The sequence below is a fragment of the Porites lutea genome, chromosome 11 (genome assembly GCF_958299795.1).
Source record: "Porites lutea chromosome 11, jaPorLute2.1, whole genome shotgun sequence".
Taxonomy (NCBI): Eukaryota; Metazoa; Cnidaria; class Anthozoa; order Scleractinia; family Poritidae; genus Porites; species Porites lutea.
The window spans coordinates 15,096,195-15,123,069 of record NC_133211.1 but is presented as its reverse complement, the minus strand read 5'-3'; the positions used below and the strand labels follow the sequence as shown (position 1 = coordinate 15,123,069).

Sequence of the window (26,875 nt, the reverse complement as noted above, 5' to 3'; positions counted from 1 at the left end):
CAGCAAAAAGACAAACCCATCCCAACAACCCATTCCATATCACCGAATGTTAGCTCAACTGGTTTAGTACTACGATTTGGGAGTGGTAGCCTCGGGTTCGATTCCCGGCCCGACCATCATACAGGATCTTAAAAAAATACGTGGAAAGAAAATGCTTCCCCGCTTTGCTCTGACACTTGCAAATGGATAAACTTTCTGATCTTCTCAGATGACTATAAACGATAGGCGCTATATCACAGCACTCTACTGATCTGACTCTTGTGGGATGCCGTAACAAATAACTACCAGAGGCGTAACAATCTTTGGCAATGCAACTCCAAGTGTATGTCCTTCACGGGTTGTGGGATTGGGTACGTACGATGAGGGGCACCTCACACGAGACCTATTCGATTGACCAGTTCGTACCCATTCATACTGGGAACGTCTAAATGTAGAAGAGTTTGAAAAGCTGGATATACCAACTACATATCTCACATCAATAAGAACACAACTCATCTTGGACCCAATGTCCATTATCTGTTGATTGACACCGACAAAATCAATTGGCATAAACGCCGCCGTATCATTTATAAATTGATTGTTATACCAAATAAAGGAAGAAAGTTTTACGCCTTACCAGGACAAATCTGCACTCCACATGGGCGAGCCTCGATGGTTGTAGTTCCGCAACCTGGCGTGATGTAAGTGACCTGTGACGTAAAACACGTGCGATTGCGCGTTTGCACCGCAGTGTTGTTACCATTGCTACAAGTCTGTGAGCATGGTGACCAGGAAGACCAGGGATTGTAACTAGCATTCACTAATGGCTCGCTATTATTTCCTAGGAAACTGCAATGTAAAAAATACAAGGCAATCGCCGAATACATAAACTAGACTTCAAGAAATAACCATTATTACCTACCTATACACCTCGTTGCTCCACTGTCCACCTTCTCCATCTCCTAAACAAGCATTTTACAAAAATAATCTATTAGCCATGACTTAAACTAAAGGATAAGAATAGCTGATGATATTGTATCAGCTATAATCAAATCCTAATTTATTATGATTATAGAGCGTTAATTTATTTGGAATTTGATAGAAAAGTGGGTGTTTGAAGTTCCTTTATTGACCATTAATACTTGACTATCTGCTGATTGTACGCTTATGTGCAGGTAGTGCTTTTTCGTATTTTTTTTGTCAAGTTAGTTGTCATATTATTATTGTTGAGTAAACTTTAGAAAAGTATTGAACTATCTATTAATACGTTTGGTTTTGATATTGTACACAAAACAAAGTTTTAGTGGTCGTGTGGGCGATGAGGAGTCCTGGGTGTGAGGAATTATTACTTGCTCCCGAAGAGAGGGGGAGAATAGACCGCCAAGTTAAGGAAAAAATTACCAATACCCGGTGGTATACCCGCGGGGTACCAGGTTATTGGTTCACAGGTGAAATGGAACCATGCTTTAATCGTACAAGGCCGAATACAGCCTAAATATACCACAATAAAATCTTACATGTTTCAGTCCTTAAAACACTCTACATTATGTTTATTTACCACAGCAGCCTGTACTTGGTCCATATTTCCTGAAGGAAGTCTCTGCGTTTTTATCTCCAAAGCACTGTCCCCCGTTTTGTAATGCAAACATGTCAAGCTTTTTCTCAAGGGATACCTCAGCACATTTCATGAGCGCGTTTACTCGGGATCTGTAATCCAGGTCTTTAAGTAGTGGGTGTTGTCCCTCCAGTGGTTTTATTGCTCGAACTGATGTGTCGCTCCAGCAACCGACGCTTTTAAAAACTGCCGAAATGTAAGACAAATTGATCTTCAACATGAAAGTGAACATGATCTTTGCAGTAGAATGAACAACCTAAGCGGATGAAAAACTACATGTACTCGGTAGAAAAAAAAAAGAAAGGCAAAGAAATTGACTGCACTATGATTTTATGCCCAAGTATCGTGTGTGAGATTTTTAGGGTTTAAGCCTCTTGTAAACATCTCTGCAACAGCGCGCTAGCTTCAACGAGCTCTGTGAAACAGACAATATTTACAAGTTGACAAAAACTAGCCTCCTCCACAGGCTTCACTGCCCTGTTTTAGAGAACGAGTGGGAGAATGGGGAGAGAACGAGGAGTGACCACTAGTGATGCCTGCCAAATATCGACAATGTGATCGTCTGCGCATGTCGCGCACACAAATCCAATTTGTGTACGGGATAGTAGGGGAATTTTGAGAGACCAATAGCCGTTTATCGGGACCTGCAATAGTTAGTTAGTTTTGCGAAAGGAAAAAATGTGAGAAAAACTTATCCAGGATATTCCCTCATCTGAATCCTCCAGGACCAGCAAAAACGTATTTATATTTTTGTTACTAGTAAAAATTTCAGGAATTTTTTTAATAAGTCTCCAATCAACGCACATGTAAATGTATGTCACGGTGTTGATGCTGCGGGCGAACGATTTTTTTCTACTCTTAAAATAGTCAGAAAATTTTACCGCAGCCTCCAATTTATATAAGCTTAAGCTCATGTGTGTTGATGTCTGTGCGATCGAATTATGCAAAACCAAAAACTAAACTTAACAACATTTAAAACTTATATGATCACTTTCTTCAGTATTAAGACAGACTTACGTGTCTTGGTAATCACTATCATTTTTTGTGTCAAACAAGGATAAAAGAATCAGCAAACTTGAGATTTTCTGAGTCGGCAAATGATTAATTTAAACTTAATTCAGTCGAGCGGGATAAAATCTGCACGGTATGGACGCTTTTTAAACAGTCATATTTAAAGATACGAATCTTATGGCCGGTTAAATTGAGTTTGAATAATAGAAGGCGATGTCGAAACAAAGAAATGAAAAACGAGGATAACCGAAGGCTGCATGGTAAGTCGTGTTTTTTATTCAAACTTGTATTAAAAGCTGAATGAAATCATTGACAACAAACTTTTGAGAAAAGTAGAACTAGTGAGGCAAAATTCTGAATGAAAAAAGACAGAATCTAGATTCAGACAACAAACATAGAAGACGGAATAACAAACAGAGCAAAAATTTTGAATAAACAGTGCATAAAAGCAAGATTGCAGTAGTAACAGCGCGTTCGCTTGTCTCCATGTCGGAATGTTAGAATGACAAAAAATTTTCTTAGGGGACTGGACTTGTAATAATTGTCTGACGAAAGCCCCCCTGGGAGCCTGGGTCCAGTTACTGGTCCACAAGGATGAAGGACGTGGCCCACACTCTTCGATTTTTGGCAGGCAACTCCACAACATTTTTTTTCCTTTTCTCAGCCTCAGACCCCTCACGGTCACTGTAACCAGAGTTGCCAGCGGAGGAGGCTAGGCAAAAACTACCTGTTTTTACTTTCGTTGTGGGCTACAGTTAGCTCTTGTACATATATGTGGTCACAAAGGTTGCAGGTTCTTATTAAGCTACTGTAATTATCTCAAATAACTATTTGCAACCCCGATATTTAGATCTATCTTCAACGCTTTTACTGTAACATTCACAATTCTGGATTCTTGTAACTTGATCAATTCCAGATAAGATAGCTTACATTTTCCTTTAATTTCAAACTTCTCCGTCCGATCTTTCCTAGGTGAACCAGAATTGGAGCAGTGGTAATGGATACTCTGTCCAGCAGGGGCGGGGTGGGCCGCTGGGGACACTGCCGGGGTTTCGGCGGGATATCCTCCTGGATATCCCGCATCTGGTGAATAAGGATACGAGTACGGTGGGGGATAAGGGCTCGGATATGGATAGCCATTGTTAGTTGGGTAAGAAGAAGGGTAGGACGATTGGTAAGGACTTGGATTGTAATATGAAACCGCGTATTTCTTAGACTTGGACAAAGAAAGGGTTGGTGACTTCAATGCTCTCAGGAAAGAAGAGGTGTACTTCGCTTGCTGATGTTTGCGTGCTTTGCTGTCTGTTGAAACAAAGGTTTGAAAAAAATACAAAAATATGATATTTGCGAAGACCAAAATTTTATTAGCTTTAGCAGATACTTTCGCTAATAATAGTGTCAAATACTTTTAATTAATTATCGTCTTCGTTCAAGGGGATTTTCAGACATCAAACTAAACAAACAATTCAAATTAGACGTAACAAGTTAAGAATTCCAACTAACAAGAGGTGATCCAGTTAGCTATAAATTTTACAGGCGTGTCTCCCAGGTCGGGCCTTCCGGGGAGAAACAATCCTAGTTAGCGGCCAGAGCGAGGATTTGAACTCAGACCAAAGTTAACGCCCTGAAGAACTCAATTTCGCGAATTTCGCGAACTTTTTATGTACCGAACTAAAAATACCTGTTTAGGTCGACCTAAAAGATACAAGTTCGGCGGTTGATTCAGACGTCGAACTCAATTAGTCGTCCTGACTCAATTTATTTTCATGACGTACAATGGTCTACAATGCTGGTCAGTGAAATTTAATTATAGTAATTTATGCATTAGGTTCGGCACATGAGAAGTTTGACGTTTGAAAAGAAGACGCTCCACAGTCGAAATTCCTATGTGGGCCACTCGATCATAATTGATGGGTCGATCTTTTTATGTACACAATTGAAGGGATTAGGTTGGGTACATGAAAAGTTCGACGTTTGAACCGGACCTAAAGTAGCACTGATGTGTAATACATCGTTGAAAAAACGTAAGCTTTCTACAAACATTTTCCCGCAGGCAAAAGAGGATGGCACGATTTAAGGTGGCGAGAAAAGGATAGGTTACAGCATTGGCACTATAGTGCGATTTTATATTGAATTGTTATTAACTATAAATTATAGTGATTCCCACCTTCATTATGAGAATTCGTTGTCCTTCTCTTCAAAGCAGAATCAGCCATTTGTCCTTCTCTGATCAAGAATACCATCACAAGATACAAACAGACTCCCATGTTATTTTCAAAGAACATGGTGCTTGATATTTCCACCTGCGAGAAAGATTATATCGACTTAAAACTGGGAATCTAATATTCAACCCGTTGTCTTCAAACTAAATTGGCTAAATTAAATCGCCGGATAACGTTACTTAGATATTAGTTTAAAAACCTGGCGTCATTTGTTAAAACCTCCTCTTTTTTTGGTACTATGTATGTCGAGATTTGTTGGCTTTCTTTTCCTATGTATTACCTTGTTTGCCTTCCTTTAATGTCACGGTGTCCTCTTATCCAGAATATCCAAACTATGTTAAGCTACAATATGATACACAAAGGCTCTCGACTTGAAAAAGTAACTTTGAGAAGTAATAGTTTTCTTTCAGTTTTCACTATTGTAAAGAGCAGGTTAAGGTAAACAGATACTATGGAGGGGCGTGGCACGTACCTCATTAATTTTTAGCAAGCGAAGATCTCTCGATTTCATTAGATAGATGAAATTAGCAAAACTTAAAACGTTTTCTCCAAAAATGTGGGGTCGGAAACGAGGTGAAATACCAAGAAACATTAAATCTAGTCCAAAAATTTTAATCGTGAGGCAAAGCTTTGATCGAGGACCTTTAACCGATTCTCAGTAGTACGACATATTCGAGCACTGAAACTATACAGTGTCTGCAAAAAAACATTTTCCAATAAAGGCCTATCTCACACGGTATAAGTCCACCACATTTTAACAGAAAAAATCAACCGTTGACATAAAACGGTGTAGTATTCAACTTACCAAAATTCAGAGAACTAAAACAGTGCCATTTCAAGCAAAGTCAATTGTTGCTGCTCAGTGATTCCTACCTGCTGGCCTCAATTCACAACGGTGGCTTAAAAGGATTTTTTTCCTCTTCCCTGTCTAACCCTGAATAAAACGTCCCCTGGGCATTTGCAGGTGCACTCTGATACGTTGACATTTCTACACCTGCTGGAAAGATATGGTATGGTAACATATGGCAGTACAACTTAGATTAGGTCAAGCCTAAAAGCGGAGCATCCATTGAAAGCTAACCGTTTATCGCCAATACAATCGAATCAGATGTCTCAGTTTACCTAAAAAGAAAATACCGTAAAATTCCACGTTAAAGCCTCCGGGTTTTAAGCCCCCTCAGGATATAAGCCCGTCCATTAGCTAACGAAGATGTTATTCCGGATATAAGGCCACCCGTTTATAAGCCCATCTAATGTCTAAGTGTGTTCCTTTTGCGTTTCTTTACAAACTTCAAAGTTTTTAATCTAAAGTTATAGGCATAAACAAGTGGCTGTGGAGTTAAAAGCAATAATTAAAATGATACCGAAGAAAAGAAACAAATGTTCGTGCATATATAACAACGCTAGGAGTTCTGTCCCACTGTTCATTTCCAAAACAACTATATAACAAATATGAACTTTATTAATGCCACCGGGATGACAGTTTCACGGCAAACACTACGGGCAAATTGATAACGTTAAGGCTTGTAGTTTTTTGACTTTCGTTGAATTCCGTTCCCAGTTGTTCCAGTCGCATAAGTGTTTTACAGATGTTTTTGAAATACATTCTCTGTTTATTGTGACGCACAATAAATGTATTATAAAGCGTTACTCTAAATGTAATGGTATGCATTTTGTCTCAGATAAATCTTGTCTCGTCGTTCCGAAACATGTTTTTTATTCTGCTTATATGCCCCCCCCGGATATAGGCCCCCCCCGTGTACAAGCCCACCCAAAACCCCTTATGAAGTTATAGAAGCCCAGGGCTTTAACGTGGGATTTTACGGTAAGCCCCCATTCCAATAAATTGCCGTTGGGCAGCTGATAACTGATGAAGAAGTATGACCGAGACCTCGATTGGTTGTCACCTAAGCAGAGACGCTGTCACGCGATACCAGTCATCAGATGACCAATTATGAATTTGATATGTATGGCGTGTATTACTATACGAACGACTGCATCGCTTTCTCAGTAAATTAAGTTTACAACGTCAATATGTAAGCCGTACGTACGTATGTACTCCGTGCAGTGACATTAAAAACTAGAACAGTAATGTATGCAAGCATTGATTTAATTAACCTACGGCCAAGCAAACAAATCTTACAACCGACTGAAAATTGGTAAATACTTCCACGCCCATGCGAATCGCACAAAAACACGCACACGCGCGCAAAATAAACTCATGGTGTAATTTCAAATCCACACTTCAAGGACCATTTAGGCCCTTAGTAGGCTATTCAAGCTTTCAAAGTTCAAGAGTTCAATGTTAGAGCGCACCAAGAAGCGTGGTCAATAGCTGTGGACAAGTTATGAGGACCCTTATTAATTACCTAATCTGAAACGCTTTACTTTGTAAAGTAAGGGCTAAAATACCTCCAGTTATCTAGAAAGAAATTTCGGTCATTTGTCAGTAGAACGTCCTCGGTAGTATAGTGGTGAGTATCCCCGCCTGTCACGCGGGAGACCGGGGTTCGATTCCCCGCCGGGGAGATATATTTTTCTTATTTTAACTCACTGGAGGTTCTTATTTTCTTTCACTCAGCACAAGAGAAAAATAAGTTTCATCTTTACATGTTGAACTGAGCACCCTTACGCTTGCGCTTGTGCTTACTACCAGACATTTAGCAACACATCGATTAGCTGATTGATTGGTCGATTGACTGACCGATTGATTGATTGATTGATTGATTGATAAATTGATTGATTAGTTGATCGACTAATCGACTGATTGTAATTGATTGATTGATTGATTAATTAATTCGCTGATCGACTGGTTAATTCGTTGACTGATTAGTTGATCGAATGATTGATTGATTGACTGATTGATTGATTGAGTGAGTGAGTGAGTGAGTGAGTGAGTGAGTGGGCGGGTGAGTGAGTGAGTGGGTGAGTGAGTGAGTTACTGATGTATTAGATCGATTGATTTATTGTTCGATTGGTCGATTCCTTGATTTATTGGAGGATTGTTTCGTCGATTGGAGTTCAATGTATTAATCGATCAAGTGTGTTTTCTTCTTCTTTAACTCTTTTGGCAAAGCCAAGTCCATGTAAGTGAGATGAGTATAAACATGTATCAATTTCTTCATAGTTATTACAATTTGTTAGTTTCGGTCAGGATCTGAACAAGTAAAGGTAGCCGGATGTGCTATAGCATTGCAGCACTTGTTATGTGGTTGATTATTTAGCAACCCATCGATCATTGTTTAACCCAGTTACCCCAACATCCCTTGAACATATATACAACAAAAGGGCAAATTTCACCGCCTCGTTCGCCAACAAACGTTTCCGCATCAGTGCAGGGGTATTTTTTTCAACTCTTATAATAACTACTGCCGTGGGAATTCATTTAAGTAAAAGTTCGCAATTTACGCTGATTTCAAAACAAGGCTTGGGTTAGATGTTCGTTCATCGCTTTCATGTATTAGGACTATTGATTCTCCGATGACGATGCAATTTTAATTTCTTTTCAATAACCTTTATCCCATGTTATACCAAGTCCTCGGTAGTATAGTGGTGAGTATCCCCGCCTGTCACGCGGGAGACCGGGGTTCGATTCCCCGCCGGGGAGTGTTGTACTTTTTTATGATTTCATTATTAATGGTACACGATTTTATTTTTTACTTATTAGCCTGAGCCAAATTTGGCTCATTAATTGTACGCCTTATTTCGGGAACGTTTACATCGTCTTTTATTATATAAACACCAATGAAATACCAGGTGAGCTTTCACATGTTATCTTCACGCTAATGTACTGACGAAATAAAGCAACTGGACATTTTCCTTGCCCGGTCTGAAACATTTTGGGCTGGAACTGTCTTGGCTTTGCACTCAAACCTCCAGGTCTTGTTTTCGTAGGCCCTTCTGCAAACTCAACAAATTCGAGGCCGTCGCCACCGTTCATGATCCTGAAATCCGCCAGTCTCATTCCGTGGTGTTCTTGCCTTTCACGGAGACCAAAGTGTTGGGTAAGGAGCCACCACATTGTTTGAATTAAAGATTCTGGGTTATTACCTCCGAGTTTTCCGCTCTTCCAGAGAATTTCTTCTTCCTCCTCTGATACTTGTCGAGCTTTGTTTGGGCGCTTACCACGGCCAGCCAAGCGAAGCTATTTCGCTTTGCCTTCCAACACCTGTTTGGACGAACTAAATTCTCGTTCACGTACAATGGACAGGGTGTAGCCTTTGTTCTTTAATTGTCTGTCAAGCGATGCCATCGTTACTTTAAGGCTTTCTGGTTCATAATCTTCACCTTGTTTACTTTTTACTTCGGCGTAGAAATGCGCGAGCAAAGTGTTAAGCTCAGCCGGCTCATAATTTTCTATTTTATCTGTAATTTTCTTCTCTAAGCACCACTTCTTCCAAACAGAGAGCCAAAAATCGGTGCTTTTTGCAGTGTTTTCGTTTTTGGAGCAGTTTTTCAGCTCCTCTATAGTTGTTGCGGTCGCAAAAGCAAATCTGCTACAAACGCCAGCCATTGCGGTTTTTGCTCGAAACTGGTCCAGAGCGGATCCAAATTTTGCGCCATTCAGATGGCGCACTTGATTGGCTCTCAGTGAGTTCCTTTATTTATTAACCAATCAGAATGCCTCTTTTGTTACCTTTTTTCTGCACCGTGTTACCAAAAAACTGCATTTCTCTTAGCCAATCACAATCGAGAAATTTTTTCATGTATATTATTATGTTTGTTAAAATGTGTTTTGCTGTGCAAAAAGGTGACTATAAATCCTGCACCCCCTCCGCCAAAAAAGGGAAAGGTTGTCGAAAATAACCAGCCCGTAAATTCCCCGCGCTTGTCTTTCCCTTCCGAACACCTACCATGCAAGCTACAAAATAACTTACTGTATTTTATACATGATAATAATAACTCAAACTAAAAAAATAGAACTGCGCGCCCGATATGGGACTTGGACCCATGACCCTCAGATTAAAAGTCTGATGCTCTACTGACTGAGCTAACCGGGCTCACGCAGCTTTTTCTGTAAAATGAGGATACATGTAAAATAAGGATACAAACAACGAAGGAGAGAAAATGCTTTGTTATTCCTTTTCTGAACAACCCTTAAGAGAAACCTTAATCATACTTGAGCGGTTGCCAAGAATATGAAGGATATGAAGTTATTGTTTTCGTCCATTTCATACAATATCAAAAATGGACAGTTTGCTCTGCATCCTGAAAAAGTCAGTTGATTTTCTTAGCTTAGTCAATTGTTTTTCTTCGTTTGACCTTGACCGCTTTAGATAGAAGTCGGTTTAGTAGGGGGCAAGTTTGAACGCCCCACCACCACCACCAACAACATCCAACACAACGTCATCATCATCATCATCATCAGAAAATATCGTTGCCATTTTCTTAGATATCATTTTCAAATTTGGCACGTTCACTAATTTGAAGGCGCTTTTTTAGCAGTAGATCAATAGAGGTTAGCTAACTCAGCCAAGTTACAATGTGAAAAAAAATGCCCCAGGCGTCCGTCTAGCCATAGCAGGTACCAGCCCATGGAACATGTACCTCGCCTACCACCCGCTACAATTTTACCCTTTAATATCGTTTGTCGTCAGAGGAAACTCGAAAGATTCTTTCTCCGATCTAAGTTTATAATTAACACAAGCTCAAAATATTCAAATTAACTTTCTTACTAAGAAAAACCATAAAAGGTTAGAACTGCAAAGCCCGTGGAACTCAAAACGCATACGCTTAGATTACAAGCAAGCATGCGAACCGCTTTGAGAGGCCTCCTAAACACTATTTGTGTCCTAGTGGTTTGAATACAGATTTCCTAGTCCAAAGGAGACGAATTCATTCATCTAATGTACCACATTTCAACATTGTATATTCATCAGGGCTCTTCTCTTTTCTTTTGTCAAACCAGGAGATTTTTTCTAATGAATCTAGTTATCCTGGTTATAATATTTTTAACAGGTGCATTGAAACAATTGAGTCCTGTTGGCTCAAAAGCATCAACAAAATTTATTTAGACTGGTAATAAAACGACGCACTAAAATCTCCTAAAAAATTGTTCGGAGGGGTGACAGTCGATAAAATTTACCATTTGTAGCTTCTAAAACTTTTGAAAGCGATGATAACCTGTGCTTTCTTCCTCACATTGCTAGTAATTACAGTTTTTGGCGGCAAAATTGAAGAGGAGGGCGCAAATGTGCACAAATCTAAAGAAAGCGCCATTCGCAACTGTACTTTGAAAAAATTAAGAGAATCAGGCAGTAATAACATTATTCAGGTAGAAGAAACCTCAGACTCAAGAAGAAGGTTTTCGAATTTAAGATTCATCAAGCACAATTACTTTTTAGAGAAAAGTCATCATGATCAAACAGCAAGGCCTCCTGGATGTCCTCCATGCCGTAAGTTCTCACTATGCTTCTCGTTTACACTCCGGCCTTATCCTAAACACGCGAAACTGTATGTGTCGAAGTGCCAATCGTGAGAGCTAGGAGATGAGATCATTATATTTGCTTGGACTCAGCAGTGAGACTTCATTACTTTATATCATCTACAATTTCTCGTAGAGTATATTGCAAGGAATCTTCTCTTGCAATTCTTATCGACAAGTTTGTTTTTGCTCTCTTTTGACGGATTGATTGGTCGATTGACTGATTGATTGATTAATTGATTGATTGAATGATTATTATTTCTTCTTCTTAGCTCTTTTAGGAAAGCCAAGTCCATGTAAGTAAGATAAGTATACACGTATTTATTTTGTTTTCAAATATTCATTTTGTTAGATTCGGTCAGGATCTGAAGGAGTAAAGGTCACCAGATACACTATAGTGTGTGGTTGATTGTTAGAGTTTGACGTTACATTTTCAGAGCGGTATATTTTGACATTTTGTTTGTTTTCAGTTTGCAATGCTGATATGGACCTGGGATTTGTGGTTGAAGCCTCAGCTAGCGTGGAAAGACACGGGCAAGGAAATTTTAAAAGGATTCTTGACTTTGTGGAATGGACTGTACGGAAATTTTCCATTTCACCAACCAAAACGCGCGTTGGTTTGGTAACCTACGGTGCCAAAACTGATTTAGTATTTGATTTTCAGAGGTAAATATTAATTTATTAAATAAAAATTGTTTGGGTTTAGTTCAATCTTTGTTCCCAATTGGTAACTCAGCTACAAATTCTTATCTGGCACGAAAAGGCATATTTAATTTTTGCGGTATGATGGGTAATAAACACATCTGTTCGCCTCCAACCGATATATTAAAAGTCGGTACTAATCGGGTAGACTTGCTTCCAGTCGACCTCAAGAGTTCTTTGCAAGCGAAGCGAGCTTTTGAGGCCGCGAAGCGACGAAGTCACGAGAGGTCTTCGTCCCGCGCCATATTAAATCGGACGAAGGACTTTTATGAAAGTCTACCAATCGGGCCAAGTTCCCTCCACTTCATATCAGTAGCAAAAAGGTCCTATAAACCCACGTTAGATACCCTTTATTTACAGATTAATGAAAAAACTGAGAGGGAGGCAGCGTGGCTGAGCGTTGGACTCGCAATCCGGAGGTCACGAGTTCCTGCAGTCCTGCGCATGTTCGTCTGATCAATAGGTGGATTCTGGCGGAGATTTGTCTCTTCTGGCATTTTATACAAAAGCATTTATCGATAGCATTTACCATTCACATGGCAATAAGTGTACTTCAGGGCTAGGTACAGCTCTTTGCATGGATTTACAATTACACCACTTAACTCAAGTAAAAATATACTCTGAAGGTGGTTGGTGTACTCATATTTGGCGGCTTTGTATCGTATTTTCAGCCCACAGAGGAAATCTGCTATTGTGCGCGCTCTGCGGAAAGCTTCAAAGCAAAGTTTAACGAGCTCTAATACTGGTTATGCTCTCAGTATGGCAGGATACTATTTATTTGGCAGGAAAACGTCGAGTCTGGTTTCTCGTAAGGATGTGCCTAAAATTCTGATTGTAATCACCGATGGAAGGTGGGTCTCATATATCGTAGTTACTTTCTGTATTTCGTTGTTTAATAACTAGAATTGCATTTACATGCACGCGCATTTATTTGATGCATTTACTCGGTTGCGTCGATTGGCCTTGACATCGAAAAGTACCTACATCTACAGCTCGAAACAGAACTAATTAGAAGAGCCTAAGATAAGTTGAAAGGAAGCTAATGTATCAGAAAAAGATCGTGTCTAACTAATAAACCATTGTATGGGATATGTTCAAATAACGAATATTTGCCTTCATTGCATGACCTGCAGAATTTAAAAGAACTTTTACCTTGAAACGAGGTATAGAAACCTAATCGTTATGAAGACAAAAGAATAACAAATCAAAATCTGCCACCATTTTGGAATAAGGTCTATTCTCTTTATCGCTAAACTAGTCCATTGCTTTGCATCTTAGATCTACCGACAGCGTGACTAAGCCTGCGTTCAAAATTAAACGATATGGCGTACGGATTTACAGCGTCGGGGTTGGACGTTACTTTGATATCAGACAGTTAGAGACCATGGCATCGAGACCAGTCAGCGACAATGTGTTTATTGGTCCGTTTAACAAGTTACAGTATATCAGAGATGGCTTAGTAAGAAGTGTATGCTATGGTAGGTATGCATGTATCTAAACTGTGTATTTTTTAAAAAATATGGTAATGATTCGAAAAACCGACTGTTGTATTCCACACAAACTGGGGGTACTTTGGGGATATATTCGCCTGTTACCTTTAGAACACCAAGCAACGGCTAGCTCATACACTTACATTATAAAATTGTACCTATAAAAAGCGGAAAATTTAGCTCGGGACCTGAAACTTGATGGATTCTCTCACGGTGTTCTAGCAAGGCAAGCTGTAGCTGTAAACGATGAAGTTGCTGGATACAACGTGAAAACTAACAAAACCACGACAACGTACGCAACCATCGGAAGACTATCACACCAATGTAAAGAAACACTTCTCCCAGATTGATTAGTCTCTGTGTGACTGGCCCCCACAACAATCGTTTCACAATTTTGCTGAATTTAAGAGGATGATTACTGAACAACCACAGAAGACGCTGCAGTTTTAGATTATTTTGTAGCTTTCCGTCTTCTTGATAAGTATTTGGGTTCAATTTTGCAATGACCTTTATGGAAATACATGCAGGTCCTCTTTAAGCAACACCTAGTCGCTTTCATAATTTTTGGTTTTTATTTTCTTAATGTGCATTTGCAGGAGTCGGTGGCTTTTTAAATAAACCTGGAAATAGACAATGCCTCTGCAAACATGGAAGTAAACGGCCCAGTTAGTATTGTTATTTTGTTTATATATAAAAATCAATATAAATATGTATTGGTCCACTTCAGTCATTTCTTTATGTCACCGCTAATAACACAATATAACCGCCATTGTTATATAGCTGGAAATGTTTTCTCAACAACGCGCGCTCTCATTGGTTACTTCAAGGTTAAGGTGGCTCCGTAATTAATATCAGAGCATTTTGCTGTGACAAATTTTCGGTCATAACTTTTTCGATTTTAACGCGATGGCTGCGCAACTTTGCAAAGAACAACAGATGTCCTTCGGCAATAATACGAAATATTCTGATTTCATTGATGGTAAATATTTCTTGAGAAATTAGCGCTTAAAAGGACCCTACTGTTCAAAGAAAATCGCGTCTAGCAAAAAATTTTGCTGATGTTTTTTAGTGAAATTTCTGGTATCGCCTTCAATTGATATAATAAATATGCCAGAGGAATTTCAGAAAAATCGTTGGAGCAGAAGTCCGTAACTAAAAGTCGCTCAAAATTCAGCTGTGAAATTGTTTTGGAATTGCAAAAATAAATTACTATCAGGTAGAAGGAGCCACCAGTTTGAATTTTCGGCACAAGTAAATTCAACGTTTGCTAATTCTTAAAACAAAAGCCGATTTCCTATCGTACTATTCTTTAAAAGGTACTTTTTAGTTTTAGAAGCACTATAAATTGCTCCAAACCTTCCTCTGAAGTAGAATTTCTTGTTCTTCGACAGTTTTAAAATATCCCTTGGCAATTTTGGCTCAAACTCCTGCTGGATACATTTTGATGTATTGCAATGCATTTTCAACGACTTCTACTGCTGTTCGTTGCTTCCAACTTAGGAAAAAAGTATTGAGATTGGACGCTTCCTCTTATCAGAACTCAGACAGAACTGTCCAGCACCTTTGTTTATGACTACAAAATGAGCACGAGCGGCAGTTCTGCGAGGAATTCGCACCTCACCCAGGGGGGACGAACGACAATGATGACTATGCCTGTGAACCGAATAACAACACAGTGCAAAATAAAATTATCGCAAAAATACTGCCCGTGAATAAATTTACAACTCTGAAATTTTTGTCACTCCTTCCTTCAATGAATGGGTATTTTTTTCTTGTTATTATGTTTTGCTCTGCAATACATGTTTAAAACAGATCGGTTCACAGACATGGGCATCATTGTCATTCGTCCCCCCTGGCTGAGGTGCAAATTCCTCGCAGAATTGCCGCTCGTGCTCATTTTCTGGTCATAAACAAAGGTGCTCGACAGTTCTATCTGAGATTCGATACAAGGTAGCTTACAATCCCAATACCTTTTTCCTGAATTGGAAACAACGCAGGAAAAGCCGTTGAGAATGCATTGCAGTACATCAAAATGTATGTAGCAGGAGTTTGTACCAAAACTGCCAAGGGATATTTTAAAAATGTCGAGGAACAATTCATTCGACGTCAGAGCACAGTTTGGAGCAATCTATAGTGCTTCTAAAACTGAAAACTACCTGCTAAAGAATAGCACGATAGGCAATCGGCTTCTGTTTTCAGAATTAGCAAACACTGAATTTACCTGTCCCGAAAATTGAAACTGGTGTCTCCTTCTTCCTGATAGCAATTTATTTTTGAAATTCCAAAACAATTTCACAGCTGAATTTTGAGCGACTTTTAGTTACGGACTTCTGCTCCAACAATTTTTCTGAAATTCCTCTGGCATATTTATTATATCAATTAAAGCCGATACCAGAAATTTCAGTAAAGAATATCAGCAAAATTTTTTACTAGACGCGATTTTCTTTGAACATTAGGGTCCTTTTAAACGCAAATTTCTCAAGAAATATTTACCATCAATGAAATCGGAATACTTCGTATTATTGCCGAATGATATCTGTTGTTCTTTGCAAAGTTTCGCAGCCATCGCGTTAAAATCGAAAAAGTTATGACGGAAAATTTGTCACAGCTAAATGCTCTTGTATTCATTACGGAGCCACCTTAAATGACATCTAACAATGAAACTATTTCCCGCCAAAATCTCTGAGCGGGCAACATTGCAAAAATCTATGACGTCAGAAGGGTAAAATTGCACTGTTACTCGCGAATGTTGGCCAACGTTCGCTTCCAGCTTTATTACAGAGGTCAAATCGAATCTCAATTATATTGAGATTCTCGGGAAACAAAATTAACTGTTTCACGAGCCAACAGTCATGAAGTGTTTAATAGTCTGGTTGAAAATGAACACATTAATTTTTTCTTCCGTGATCACTTTCTATATTCTCCTGCTTTTTATCAAACCGTTGGTGGTTAATAATGGTAATTGAACTGAGTGGAGTGCAATTTGGTCTGAAATCATACGCGTGATTTCAAAATCGAACGAGCGCGCAGCGCGAGTTCGATTTGAAATCACAAGTATGATTTCAGACCAAAATTGCACGACACGAAGTTCAATTACCACTTTATTACATCCATTTTGAAATCGCAGGATTTAGTCAGTACTAACATTTTATTGATCGAGTAGCCGGTTTGTTAAAAAGCCAAAACAAAAAGGCTTTTACATCTCATTTTGTATTCGAAACAGAAATGATGCGATATAGAACAAAAATGGTGCGATTTAAAACAGAAATGATGCGATTTAGAACATGAATGACGCGATTTGGAATAGATGCGATTTAGAGCAAAAAATGGTGCCATTTAGGAATAAATCACACTGCTGAGAGCCAATCAGATTGCACAGATAACCAGTGATTTCAAAGTGGATGTAATAATAAAAAGAAATCAGATCAGTATGGCTACTATTTAACTCTATCACAACCTTGGAAAGGGTAAGGATAGTAATGATGATCATGGTGATCATGAGGATGATGACGATGATGATGATAATGATGACAACGATGATCATGAAAATGATGAGAGTGACGATGATGATGATGATAGTAATGATGATAATGATGACGATGATAATGATAATGATGACAACGATGATCATGAAAATGATGAGAGTGACGATGATGATGATGATAGTAATGATGATAATGATGACGATGATAATGATAATGATGACAACGATGATCATGAAAATGATGAGAGTGACGATGATGATGATGATAGTAATGATGATAATGATGACGATGATAATGATAATGATGACAACGATGATCATGAAAATGATGAGAGTGACGATGATGATGATGATAGTAATGATGATAATGATGACGATGATAATGATAATGATGACAACGATGATCATGAAAATGATGAGAGTGACGATGATGATGATGATGATGATAGTAATGATGATAATGATGACGATGATAATGATGATGGTGATGATGATAATGATGATAATGATAATGATAATGATGACGATGATGATGATGCTAACTAATCTGTTTAACGTTTCTTACTAAACAGTATTTATCTATTCATCTTGCCAGTAATTATAACTTACTAAATTCTATCGCTCCTAATAGGCTGTAACAATTTTGCTTCAAACTCTACTTGCACCGAAGATATATAGAACAGCTAAAGATGGCTTCCTTCAAGCTCTGTATAACAAAGAAACACCAGCTGATGTACGAGCGTCATCTGAAGTATGAGAGCCTTTGGACCCCTTTCACAAAAACATGCAATGGATAATGGTCTTCCTGACAGTTTTGTAACTGCTCGTCAATGGGCTAGGAAGAAAATCGTTATAAAGTAAAATCTTCAGCTGCGATAGTTTTTTCTTGAAACAAAGTCTTTTTTCTATAGTCTACGAAGAGATTATCTCTTTACTGTCAGAGAATATTTTGCAATTGTATGTTATGAACATTAAAACGTTTCCCTCACGCTGACTTACTAAACGCTATCTGTGTTACGTTCATGTTATTTATGGTTCACTTGATAATAAAGTTTGAACGAAATACCATCACATTTATGTAGCTGGTGTGGAATTTACTGTGTAAAGCTGACAAAAGTCTAGAGGGAAGTTGACCTAGAGTGAAAAACGCTTAAGCGCGTGTAATGCCCACTTGAGAGGGAACAGTTTTGGAAACCGGCTTTTTTTTAGAGGGTGACTCTATTTCGCGGGATGATGGACTTTCAGGATAATATCCATATGCGTTGAACTATGAAGTCGAGATGTAATGAAACATTTGTTTCTGCTATGTTTGGTTTAGGCGTCTTTTGATATCGCGAAAACAATTGTTCATGAACTACGCTTTCGGGTATGAGAACTTTTACGTGTATTTTCAGCTTTTGTATTTTATATTTAATGAGGTTGTCGCACCATCGCCAACACCCCGGTCTCCAACACCAAGTACATTACTGGACAAAAAATGATTCCCAAAGGAACCAAACTTGTTTTCGTCTAAATACCATGGCTTTTGTTGTTGCTTTCTTCAACCAATCAGGACAAAAAAAAATTCGTACCATATGAGTAGTCAGAGTTTAATTATTCAATTTTCATCTCGGCAGCGCCGTTAACTTGTTTAGACTAAGAATGTATCTGGTGATGTTTCGGAAGTTGAAAAAGCAGTTTTTATGTCCTTTTAATGTTTTACACGAACAGAAAGAAAGGTCCAAGCTATTACAGCACAAATGAAAAACTTGAGAGGTTCACCAGCAGTGCGAAAGTCGTTCCAAAATCTTGGCAAATCATGATATATGGATCAGAGATTCTTTGCTACTCGTGCAATTTTATTCCTGACGACAAGTTCAACCATCCCGCACAACGACTATATCGTAGTGCTAGAAAGGTAATAACAATTATTGAATTTCATTCATTTAGAGTTTATTCCACATATCGTTGAACTTTTGCGTTTGTATACGGAACCATTTATTATACTACAGACATTCACAACACAAGATATTGTTTGAAATCACTTGACAATATGTACTTTGAGAGATGTTAAAATAATCATTACCCAGTGACACTTAAACTCACATTTGCCACTATTTTTGCACGCATTTTGTAGTTTATATGCATTCGATTCGTGGAAAATAAAAAACTTGGTAAATTAGTAAGAGCAAACTTTTATATATTTCTCGTAACTTTTGAATCTTCACTCTGTCGTTAGAGAAATGTCACTGATGAAGGACCAACATCGTCATGTAGAGTCTTTCCCTCCCTCTACAAGTTGCTTTGGTTCCCGTTGGCATGAACTGATCTATGACAGCACGATGAGTGGACCATGCGCAACATAAACACGGCAATAAACCGAGAGGTTCTTGGTATCGTATAATTTGCATTGTTCTTCGTTGAAGAAAGGTCAGGCATTAAATTGTATCATAGTAAAGGAGACTGCTTAGGAAAGCCGGCAAACATCAAAGTTGAAAACAACGGTGCTGAAGGTTATGTTGGAAGCTCCCTGACCGTGCACAGTCCTTTGGTTTCGTTCAAAAATTGTGACTGACTAAGTTAATGCAATGTTTCTATTGGACAGTTAGCTCAAAACGATAGGAATGCAATTGAACGTTGTGCACGGTCAGGTCCAAAAAAGCTGACTTCCCAACCATTCCACTTTAATTCACTATGATTGTATGAAATGCGTTAAGATTGTGCCCTGCCTACAACAAATTTTGAGCCGTTTAAATGGGTCAGATTGTTATAATGTCAAACTTTGGCATAATAAAATAGCTAGGTTGCAACAACAACAATTGAATAGGTGCCTGCTCTCGAATTGTCCACCAAACTTACTTTGGCGAAAACTGCGAAGAAAGAATTCTCGGCTATGAAGAGATCAAAAAAAGTCAAAATATGAAAGGTGTGTGTGGTAAAGACACCAATAATAAACTTCAACCACAGCCAACAGAAAACAAAATCACAGTCCTTGATTTCCCTATTTCGAATACAGTCTTCAGCGCAACGACGTTAGGGATCGTTTAGGCGGGCGAGCGTTGGTTTTGACGGGTCGATAGTATCAAAACGCAACTTTTAAATACACTTTTAACTTGACAAAATACTAAGCATTTTTTGATTATTTGTTTTTAGCTTCTGATTGATAAATTTTTAAATCACCTTCAAATTGAAAATTTTTCCATTTTTTCTACCTTTAAACGCATTTTGAAAGTCATTAAAAGATAAAAAAGTTTATAGAATTAAGAATTGAAGAAATAAAATAAAGAATTAAAATGCTGAAGTATCTTAAAACAAGGCATTAAATTTAAACCTCCATGACAGACAAAATAGTACAAAAAATAGAGTTGGCAGTATACGCTGGTATTCAGTCGTTTCATTTCTAGATGCGAATATTATTGCGTCCAGTAAATTGTTTGACTGGGTGTTGCAAACTCGGGAGTTGGCCTTTGTGTGGAGTTTTCAGGGCACATTGAGCGTCCGTCAAGTGGCTTTAGAAAATTATAAGGAGCTCGAGTTATCTGTTAGAAGAGGTTCGCCCAACAAAGTTCTGAACCTTGTTTATGTCTTTGTAAGACTTTTTTTTCCCGCCAGTTGCTGTAAGTTGTGTTTCTGCGTAGCGCTGCATTTCTTTAGTTCTACAGTTCCAAGGTAATTTAGCTACAGCTAGGTTCTCTAGTTCTGTATATAGTTACTCATGGTTCTGCAGTTCTTTAGTTCTGTGGTGACTCCTCTGTTGCTCTGTTATGTCTCTGTAGTGTAGCTGTCTCAGTGCAAAGGATTTTGTTGTAAGTCTTCTGTTAAGCGCGGCAGTTCTTTGGTTCTGCGGTTCCATAGTTCTGAGCTAGGTTCTCTAGTTCTTTGTCAACTATGGTTCTGTGGTTCTTCAGTTCTGTGGTTCTTCAGTTCTGTGGTTCTAAAGTCGAGTTTTTTTGTGTGTGTTATGCGCATCTACAGTTCTTCAGTTCTGTTGTTCTGCAGTTTCATAGTTCTGAACTAGGTGCTCTAGTCCAGAAGCAGCTATGATATCTGTTGTTCTTCAGTTCTATGGTTCTGACGTTGTGCATCTTCCTTCCCTAGTTTTGTCCTTCTGTAGTCCAGAAAATGCCGTGAAACTGTCTAGTGTGATTCAGCACTTCTGAAGCTATTCAGTTCTGTTGTTCTGCAGTCTCATAGTTCTGAACTAGGTGCTCTAGTCCAGTGGCAGCTATGATTCTGTGGTTCTTCAGTTCTGTGATTGTTTAGTTGTGCTTTTCCCTGTTTATTCGTTTTTCCACTATGTTGCTGTGTTTCCGCACTTTTCAACCCTTTACTTACAGTTCTGTCCTTCTGCAGTTTCTGAACTAGGTGCTCTAGTTCTTACGTAACTGTGGTTGTTCAGTTCTGTGGTTCATGGGCCTCCTATTTTTGTTATTCGTCCATGTGCTCTGTTACTGTGTTTCAGTGTTTGTCCTGCCTGTAGTTCTCCAGTTCTGTAGTTCTGTGGTTTCATAGTTCTGTACTAGGTTCTCTAGCACTGAAGTAGCTATGATTCTGTGGTTCTGCATTTCTGTGGTTCTGCAGCTGTCTCATCCTAATCATTGCGTTCTTCTGCATTTGCGTTGCGTGTTGCTCTGTGGTTGCACTTCTTCTGATATTCAGTTCTGTGGTTCTGCGGTCTCATAGTTCTGTACTAGGTTCTCTAGCACTGAAGTAGCTATGATTCTGTAGTTCTGCATTTCTGTGGTTCTGCAGCTGTCTCATCCTAATCATTGTGTTCTTCTGCATTTGCGTGGCGTGTTGCTCTGTGGTTGCACTTCTTTCGATCTTCAGTTCTGTGGTTCTGCGGTCTCATAGTTTTGAACTAGGTTCTCTAGCTCTGCTATAGCTATGATTCTGTGGTTCTGCAGTTCTGTGGTTCTTTAGCTGTGCATTTCCGCGATCTATGTTTACTGTTACTGCTTCGTTCTGTTGTGTTATTCCTTAATATTCTCTCCAACCGTATGTCTATGGCTTCTAGTTGTCGAACCTCTTCTTACAGTCACGTTTCTACTTCTTTTTTGTCAGCTATGACATGTATTCTATTAAAAAATACCGACAGAGGCCACCTCTAGACGAGGGTAACACCAGTCATAAACTGAAGTCTGTTACGAATATGAATATTTTGCAAATTGACGACTGAAAAATAACGACGTATTCTGAAAATCTAATTGATGTGCATTCTCGTCCGCTTTATAATCTTCCATTTCACTTCCTTGAAAATGAAATCCTTCACAAGACAACTGTTGTCATGGAGATAAGTTTAGGGTGAAATATGGGAAAATCCATATCTTTTAACTCATCCAAAAAATCCAAAAGGCTTCAAAAATTTTTCCAAATGTCTCACACAAAAACAGAAAGATCCTTAGTTAGTTTTCTCTACTATATTCAGGTTGTTCAGTACCTTTAAATATAAAATTGCATGTCATCTATAAAGGAAAAGCATATTATCAAATTAATGACAGTTCCTTTGCCGTATCACAAAGAAATGACGGTAGTACGAGGGAAAATATGTCGTTTTCCTTTACTTATCAAAAAGGAAATTTTGACCTTTTTCAGATTAATTAGCTTTAAAAATAAGGACATAATGGTTGTGCTAACAGTCTAAGGCTCATATGGTCAAATTATTTTCAAACACGGCAACAATACTATAACACAAAAACTATGTATCTTGCGTGACCTAAGCTACCCTGATTATAATGTATGGCCTCATGTCGGACGAGATATCTTAAATCAAATTGATACTCGCCATTTTTCGGACTACACTGTGGTTGGCTGGTAACAATCGGAAGCTTGTCGGTACTTCAACGAATACTTGCATTAAAAATAGAGCACTTGTGCCCCCGACTGATCCCTGAAGAGAACCTGCCCTGTCCCCACGTGTCCGCAAATCATAACACAGATGAGCAAAAATCAGCAGAGACGTGGTGTCCCTTATAGCTTTCATAAGTATTGAAAATTCCACAGATGTTACTAGTTCTCGAGAGAGCAAAATTGACACTTTGCTCACTTTACTAAGAATAAACGGTGCTTCGCTCGGCCAAAACTGATGTTATGACTTATCTTAAGATATCCAATCGTTGTTTATGAACATTTAGAGTCAACTTTACCGGTTGTTTATCGCAGCTGACCTTTCCTAAAAGAACTGAGAACAAGTACCAAAGCACTGTTTTACATTACTATTGCCCAACCAGTTGTAAAGCCATCCCTTAACAAATGAAGAGACAAACTCTCCTTTTGTTTGCATAGAGACTGGAATTTTATTAGAAAATGGATTAGCAAAGGAAGAAAAGGTTGAAAATCTTGGCCAGGTAAGTAAATGTTTCCTGTTTAAGATGTCTTTGTCCTCAGAAACGAAAGCGAAGATATTAAAGACTCCTTCTCTATTCAAAGCAACATTTGACTGTAGCAAAATCATAGGTGACAAACTTAGCGCTGAAATTTTTTTATTCATTAGGTATTGAACATTTGATATGCGCAAATTTGTTTTTTGGCTAACTCTCATAAAAATAGCACTGTTGTGCAAAACCTAAGAAGATTCCATTCTCTCAAGTATTTGGATTATTTATACTTTGAAATTTTAATACCGGCGCGCCTCAATTAAGATAATACAAATTAGGTCGAATTAACCCATCAGCATGCGAAATGTATTTTTTTTCCACAGTATCATTTTTACAGTCGGTCAGATAAACACTCACGAATTTTAAAGGGCAGTCCATTTGTGGTTTTTGTTATCTATATGTAATTGTATAACTTCCAGCGGGGGACGAATAGTCTCTAGCCAGCCGTGTAAACAGTTCCTTCCCAATGGAAATAATTATTTTTCATTCGCAGAATAAGTCTATGCCTTTTCTATGTACAAGAATAAAATGTTCTTTTTACTAACAGTAAGGGTCAATTAACCCGTCATACAAGTAGCAAAAAAGAAACGATGTGAAAAAAAATTACTTTAGATACAACAAATCCCAGGTTAACGTTGCATGTCAAATTTTGGTGCGATAATTAGGTCTGAAAACGCTAGAAAATCTGAAAGTCTGAGAAAATACGATATTTATCTTAGTTACTGCTTTAACTTTTGTTGCCCTTGGTTTTTGGATTTTCATCTTACCGGTTTCCAGTGGTCTGTAGATTCGTTTCAAATTTGTTTCAATTCTATGAACAATGTATGGATTGTAGACCTTTATCAGAGATCAACGTTAATTTTAAAACAACTGAGACGGAAGAATCACTTTAACCCAGTGAAAACACTACTCTGAGGCAGGTTTCCAGGGTCATATCTTAACTAAGCAAGAGTTATTGGATTTCAGGTATATTGTACAACACCAGTTAATTACGCCCTGACGAAGCGGTTTTCATTGTATCAACAGTCTTGTCTATAAGGCGATCACCGAATAGCCAGAAATTAAAAAACCGTTTATGTGAACGCAATTCTCGAATTCTCTTGATGCAATATTAGCGATAAACTCATGGAACTCACACAAATAAACCGATGTTGGCGTACCTGATTGATATAGAGTGTATATTTTCCCAAATGACCTTTTCTCATTCTAGGCCAACATGCTCGGCTCTTCCATGTCAACGGTCATCTTGTGCTTGCTTATTGCGCCTTACATTTCTGCTGAAAAAGAGAGGACTGATTCTTTAGAGCACGAGCAAAAGAAAAATGGTACACAGGAGAAGCGGCAAAATATAAGTAAGTATACACAGGACTGGTAGCTCCCCAGCTCAAATAAACCCCCTCCCTCTAATGACCCCCCATTTTCAGGGGAAGAACGTTAGTAGGCCCCTCTCCCCTCCCCCTTATTATTCTTCACTAAAAAATGATAGATTGCATTAATCAATCACGTCGACTGTAAAACTTTGTTTGGACTGATCCGGGATAGTTTATTCACTAACTGGAAGTTCGGATTTGTTAAGCCCCCGGAGGGGCTTGATAGAGGATTTATGGTATCAGGGGCACCCAACGACGTTTTCCTCACACATTACCGAACCTTTTTAAGCTATCCAGAGTATTTTTGACGGTATAAATTTGTACTTGTTCGGTCATCCTAGGGCTACGTGAGTCTTTTCAAAATCACAAGGGCTTCAGGATTACTTTACTAGAAATTTTTAGCCGCCTTCAAGCTATAGAAAATTCTAGACAATTTTGGCTTCTCCGAACACATATTTTACAGAAAACAATCGTTGGTTAACCCTCGTAAATTGATCAACAATTCTAATTATTTAGCATTTATCGAGTGCTAGTTAAACGTCCATATGCGTACGTTGGTTCAAATTCGAAAGACATATATATACTATAATAATACTTCTTTTACTCATGCCGCGGGACAAAAGGAAACAGGACACACTTTAAGAAAATTATCATCGCATCGAGAAATCTTATCTGTTTTGAGTGAAGTATGTATTTGAAGTACCATTTGATAAAAGCGAATAGCTTTTTAATTATTTTTAATAAGCTTTATTATTTATCGTCGTATTATTACCTTTTTAAAGGTTCCTATGAGTCCCATTTCATCATTTGGCCCAGTTTGAAGAAGGGCATCTTAGTGTATAAAATTCTGGACGTAAACGTTGAAAAGTTCGGAATTATTGGTGATAACATTGCCCCCATATTTAAAAATATTCATTACATAAACTGAGTTTTGATTTCATGAACGCGGAACAGTTTCAACAGGAGACGGAATTAATGATGATGATGATATTGCTGTCATTGCAGACGATTACATCTTGATCTGGAAATTAAAATTGGCCTTGAAAAAAGCTCTGGAAAACATTGCTTTTGTTTATTATTGTAACAGAGTCGATCTCATTGAATCTGACTTTCATTTATTCTGACTAAACGTATGGCTTTCTTTAATGTTTGGTATAGTTTATAGTGCCCCTAGTGCTGTCCAACAGTATGGTCCAGATGGCTTACCTTGCTGTCCGGCCAACACGTTCTGTCCAGGTATGGTGACTCCACTACATTTTGGTAGTTTGTAGAGGAGACCGGTAATTAAAGGCGGCACACATCAAAGATAAAAAAGGGCTCAGTTTATGTTGCAAGCTCCCTGACGGTGCACAAGCCTTTGTTTTTTGTTCGCAAAATGGGACTCAATAAATTATTAATGCCACGTTTTTTGGAAAATAAGTATCAATATCATAGGAATGCTATTGAACGTTGTGCAATGTCAAGTCCACGAAAACGTTTAACAAAGGAGACTGACAGGCTTTATAACCATTCCACTCTGTTAACTATGCCTTATGTGCGAGCAAGTCTCGAAAACGAATGGGTTGGACATGGGTTTTTGTACAAAATCACAGATCCGAAATACATAAATTAAACCTTGTACCAGTGCTTCAACCTTAAGACATCTCTGAGCCACTGAAGAAATAATGAGTAGGCGTTAAAAGCTACCAAAAGGGTTATGTATTCCGCCGCACCTTACGTAGATGTACGTCAGAGTACGTGACAACATGCAGCGGACAAAAAGAACACAATACCTATCCACATACCTATCAAGTAGGTCTCAGTGGCCCTCTACAACTAATAAATAAGTAAACTAATTAATTAATTAATTAATTAAAAGGGCTTAATCCTACTTTCCTCGATTGTTTATTTAAGAGCAAATACATATTATCTTCATAGGCCCTTATCTGAGTCCCGGGTAGAGGGTACTCCCATACATTTGGGATAGGTGTGTGCCGCCCACGGTCGTAAACCCTGACCCCGTTTAAGGATGAGACAAATGAAATTTTTATTTTTTTATTTAGGGCCCAAAGCCGAAGACTGACTCCCTATTCGAGGGAAAAACAAAAACTAAGAATTTAAAGGCAACACAGAAACATTCCTTAAATCATTTTCTTACTCTTCAAAGGGATAGTTCAGTTTTAACAGATGCTTTGTTTATCATCTAGATGAGCGTTTACGCGCTTGAATGTTAACTGATACTA

General features: G+C 38.4%; 2 protein-coding genes and 3 non-coding genes across 5 annotated transcripts; 3 read left to right on the top strand and 2 right to left on the bottom strand.

The window, feature by feature from the left end:
* Window positions 1–605: 605 nt before the first annotated feature.
* Window positions 606–5,745, bottom strand: LOC140953252 (uncharacterized). Its single transcript, XM_073402751.1, has 6 exons — window positions 5,633–5,745; window positions 4,773–4,908; window positions 3,536–3,907; window positions 1,538–1,780; window positions 902–941; window positions 606–828 (listed from the first exon to the last, which is right to left on the bottom strand). The coding sequence occupies exons 2-6, from the start codon at window positions 4,888–4,890 to the stop codon at window positions 606–608; spliced, it is 996 nt and encodes a 331-aa protein (XP_073258852.1). The 5' UTR covers window positions 4,891–4,908; window positions 5,633–5,745.
* Window positions 5,746–7,284: 1,539 nt separating this feature from the next.
* On the top strand, window positions 7,285–7,356 carry Trnad-guc (transfer RNA aspartic acid (anticodon GUC)). The gene has a single exon. It is a non-coding gene; the product is annotated as a tRNA-Asp (tRNA).
* A 1,006-nt stretch (window positions 7,357–8,362) lies between these two features.
* On the top strand, window positions 8,363–8,434 carry Trnad-guc (transfer RNA aspartic acid (anticodon GUC)). Its single transcript has one exon. It is a non-coding gene; the product is annotated as a tRNA-Asp (tRNA).
* Window positions 8,435–9,754: 1,320 nt separating this feature from the next.
* Trnak-uuu (transfer RNA lysine (anticodon UUU)) lies at window positions 9,755–9,827 on the bottom strand. Its single transcript has one exon. It is a non-coding gene; the product is annotated as a tRNA-Lys (tRNA).
* A 1,115-nt stretch (window positions 9,828–10,942) lies between these two features.
* Window positions 10,943–26,715, top strand: LOC140953250 (matrilin-4-like). The gene is made up of 10 exons (XM_073402750.1): window positions 10,943–11,222; window positions 11,524–11,547; window positions 11,722–11,917; window positions 12,625–12,804; window positions 13,232–13,431; window positions 14,040–14,108; window positions 23,192–23,253; window positions 24,494–24,635; window positions 25,812–25,889; window positions 26,696–26,715. Exons 1-10 carry the CDS (start codon window positions 10,943–10,945, stop codon window positions 26,713–26,715), a joined length of 1,251 nt encoding a protein of 416 aa, XP_073258851.1.
* The last annotated feature ends 160 nt before the right edge of the window (window positions 26,716–26,875 follow it).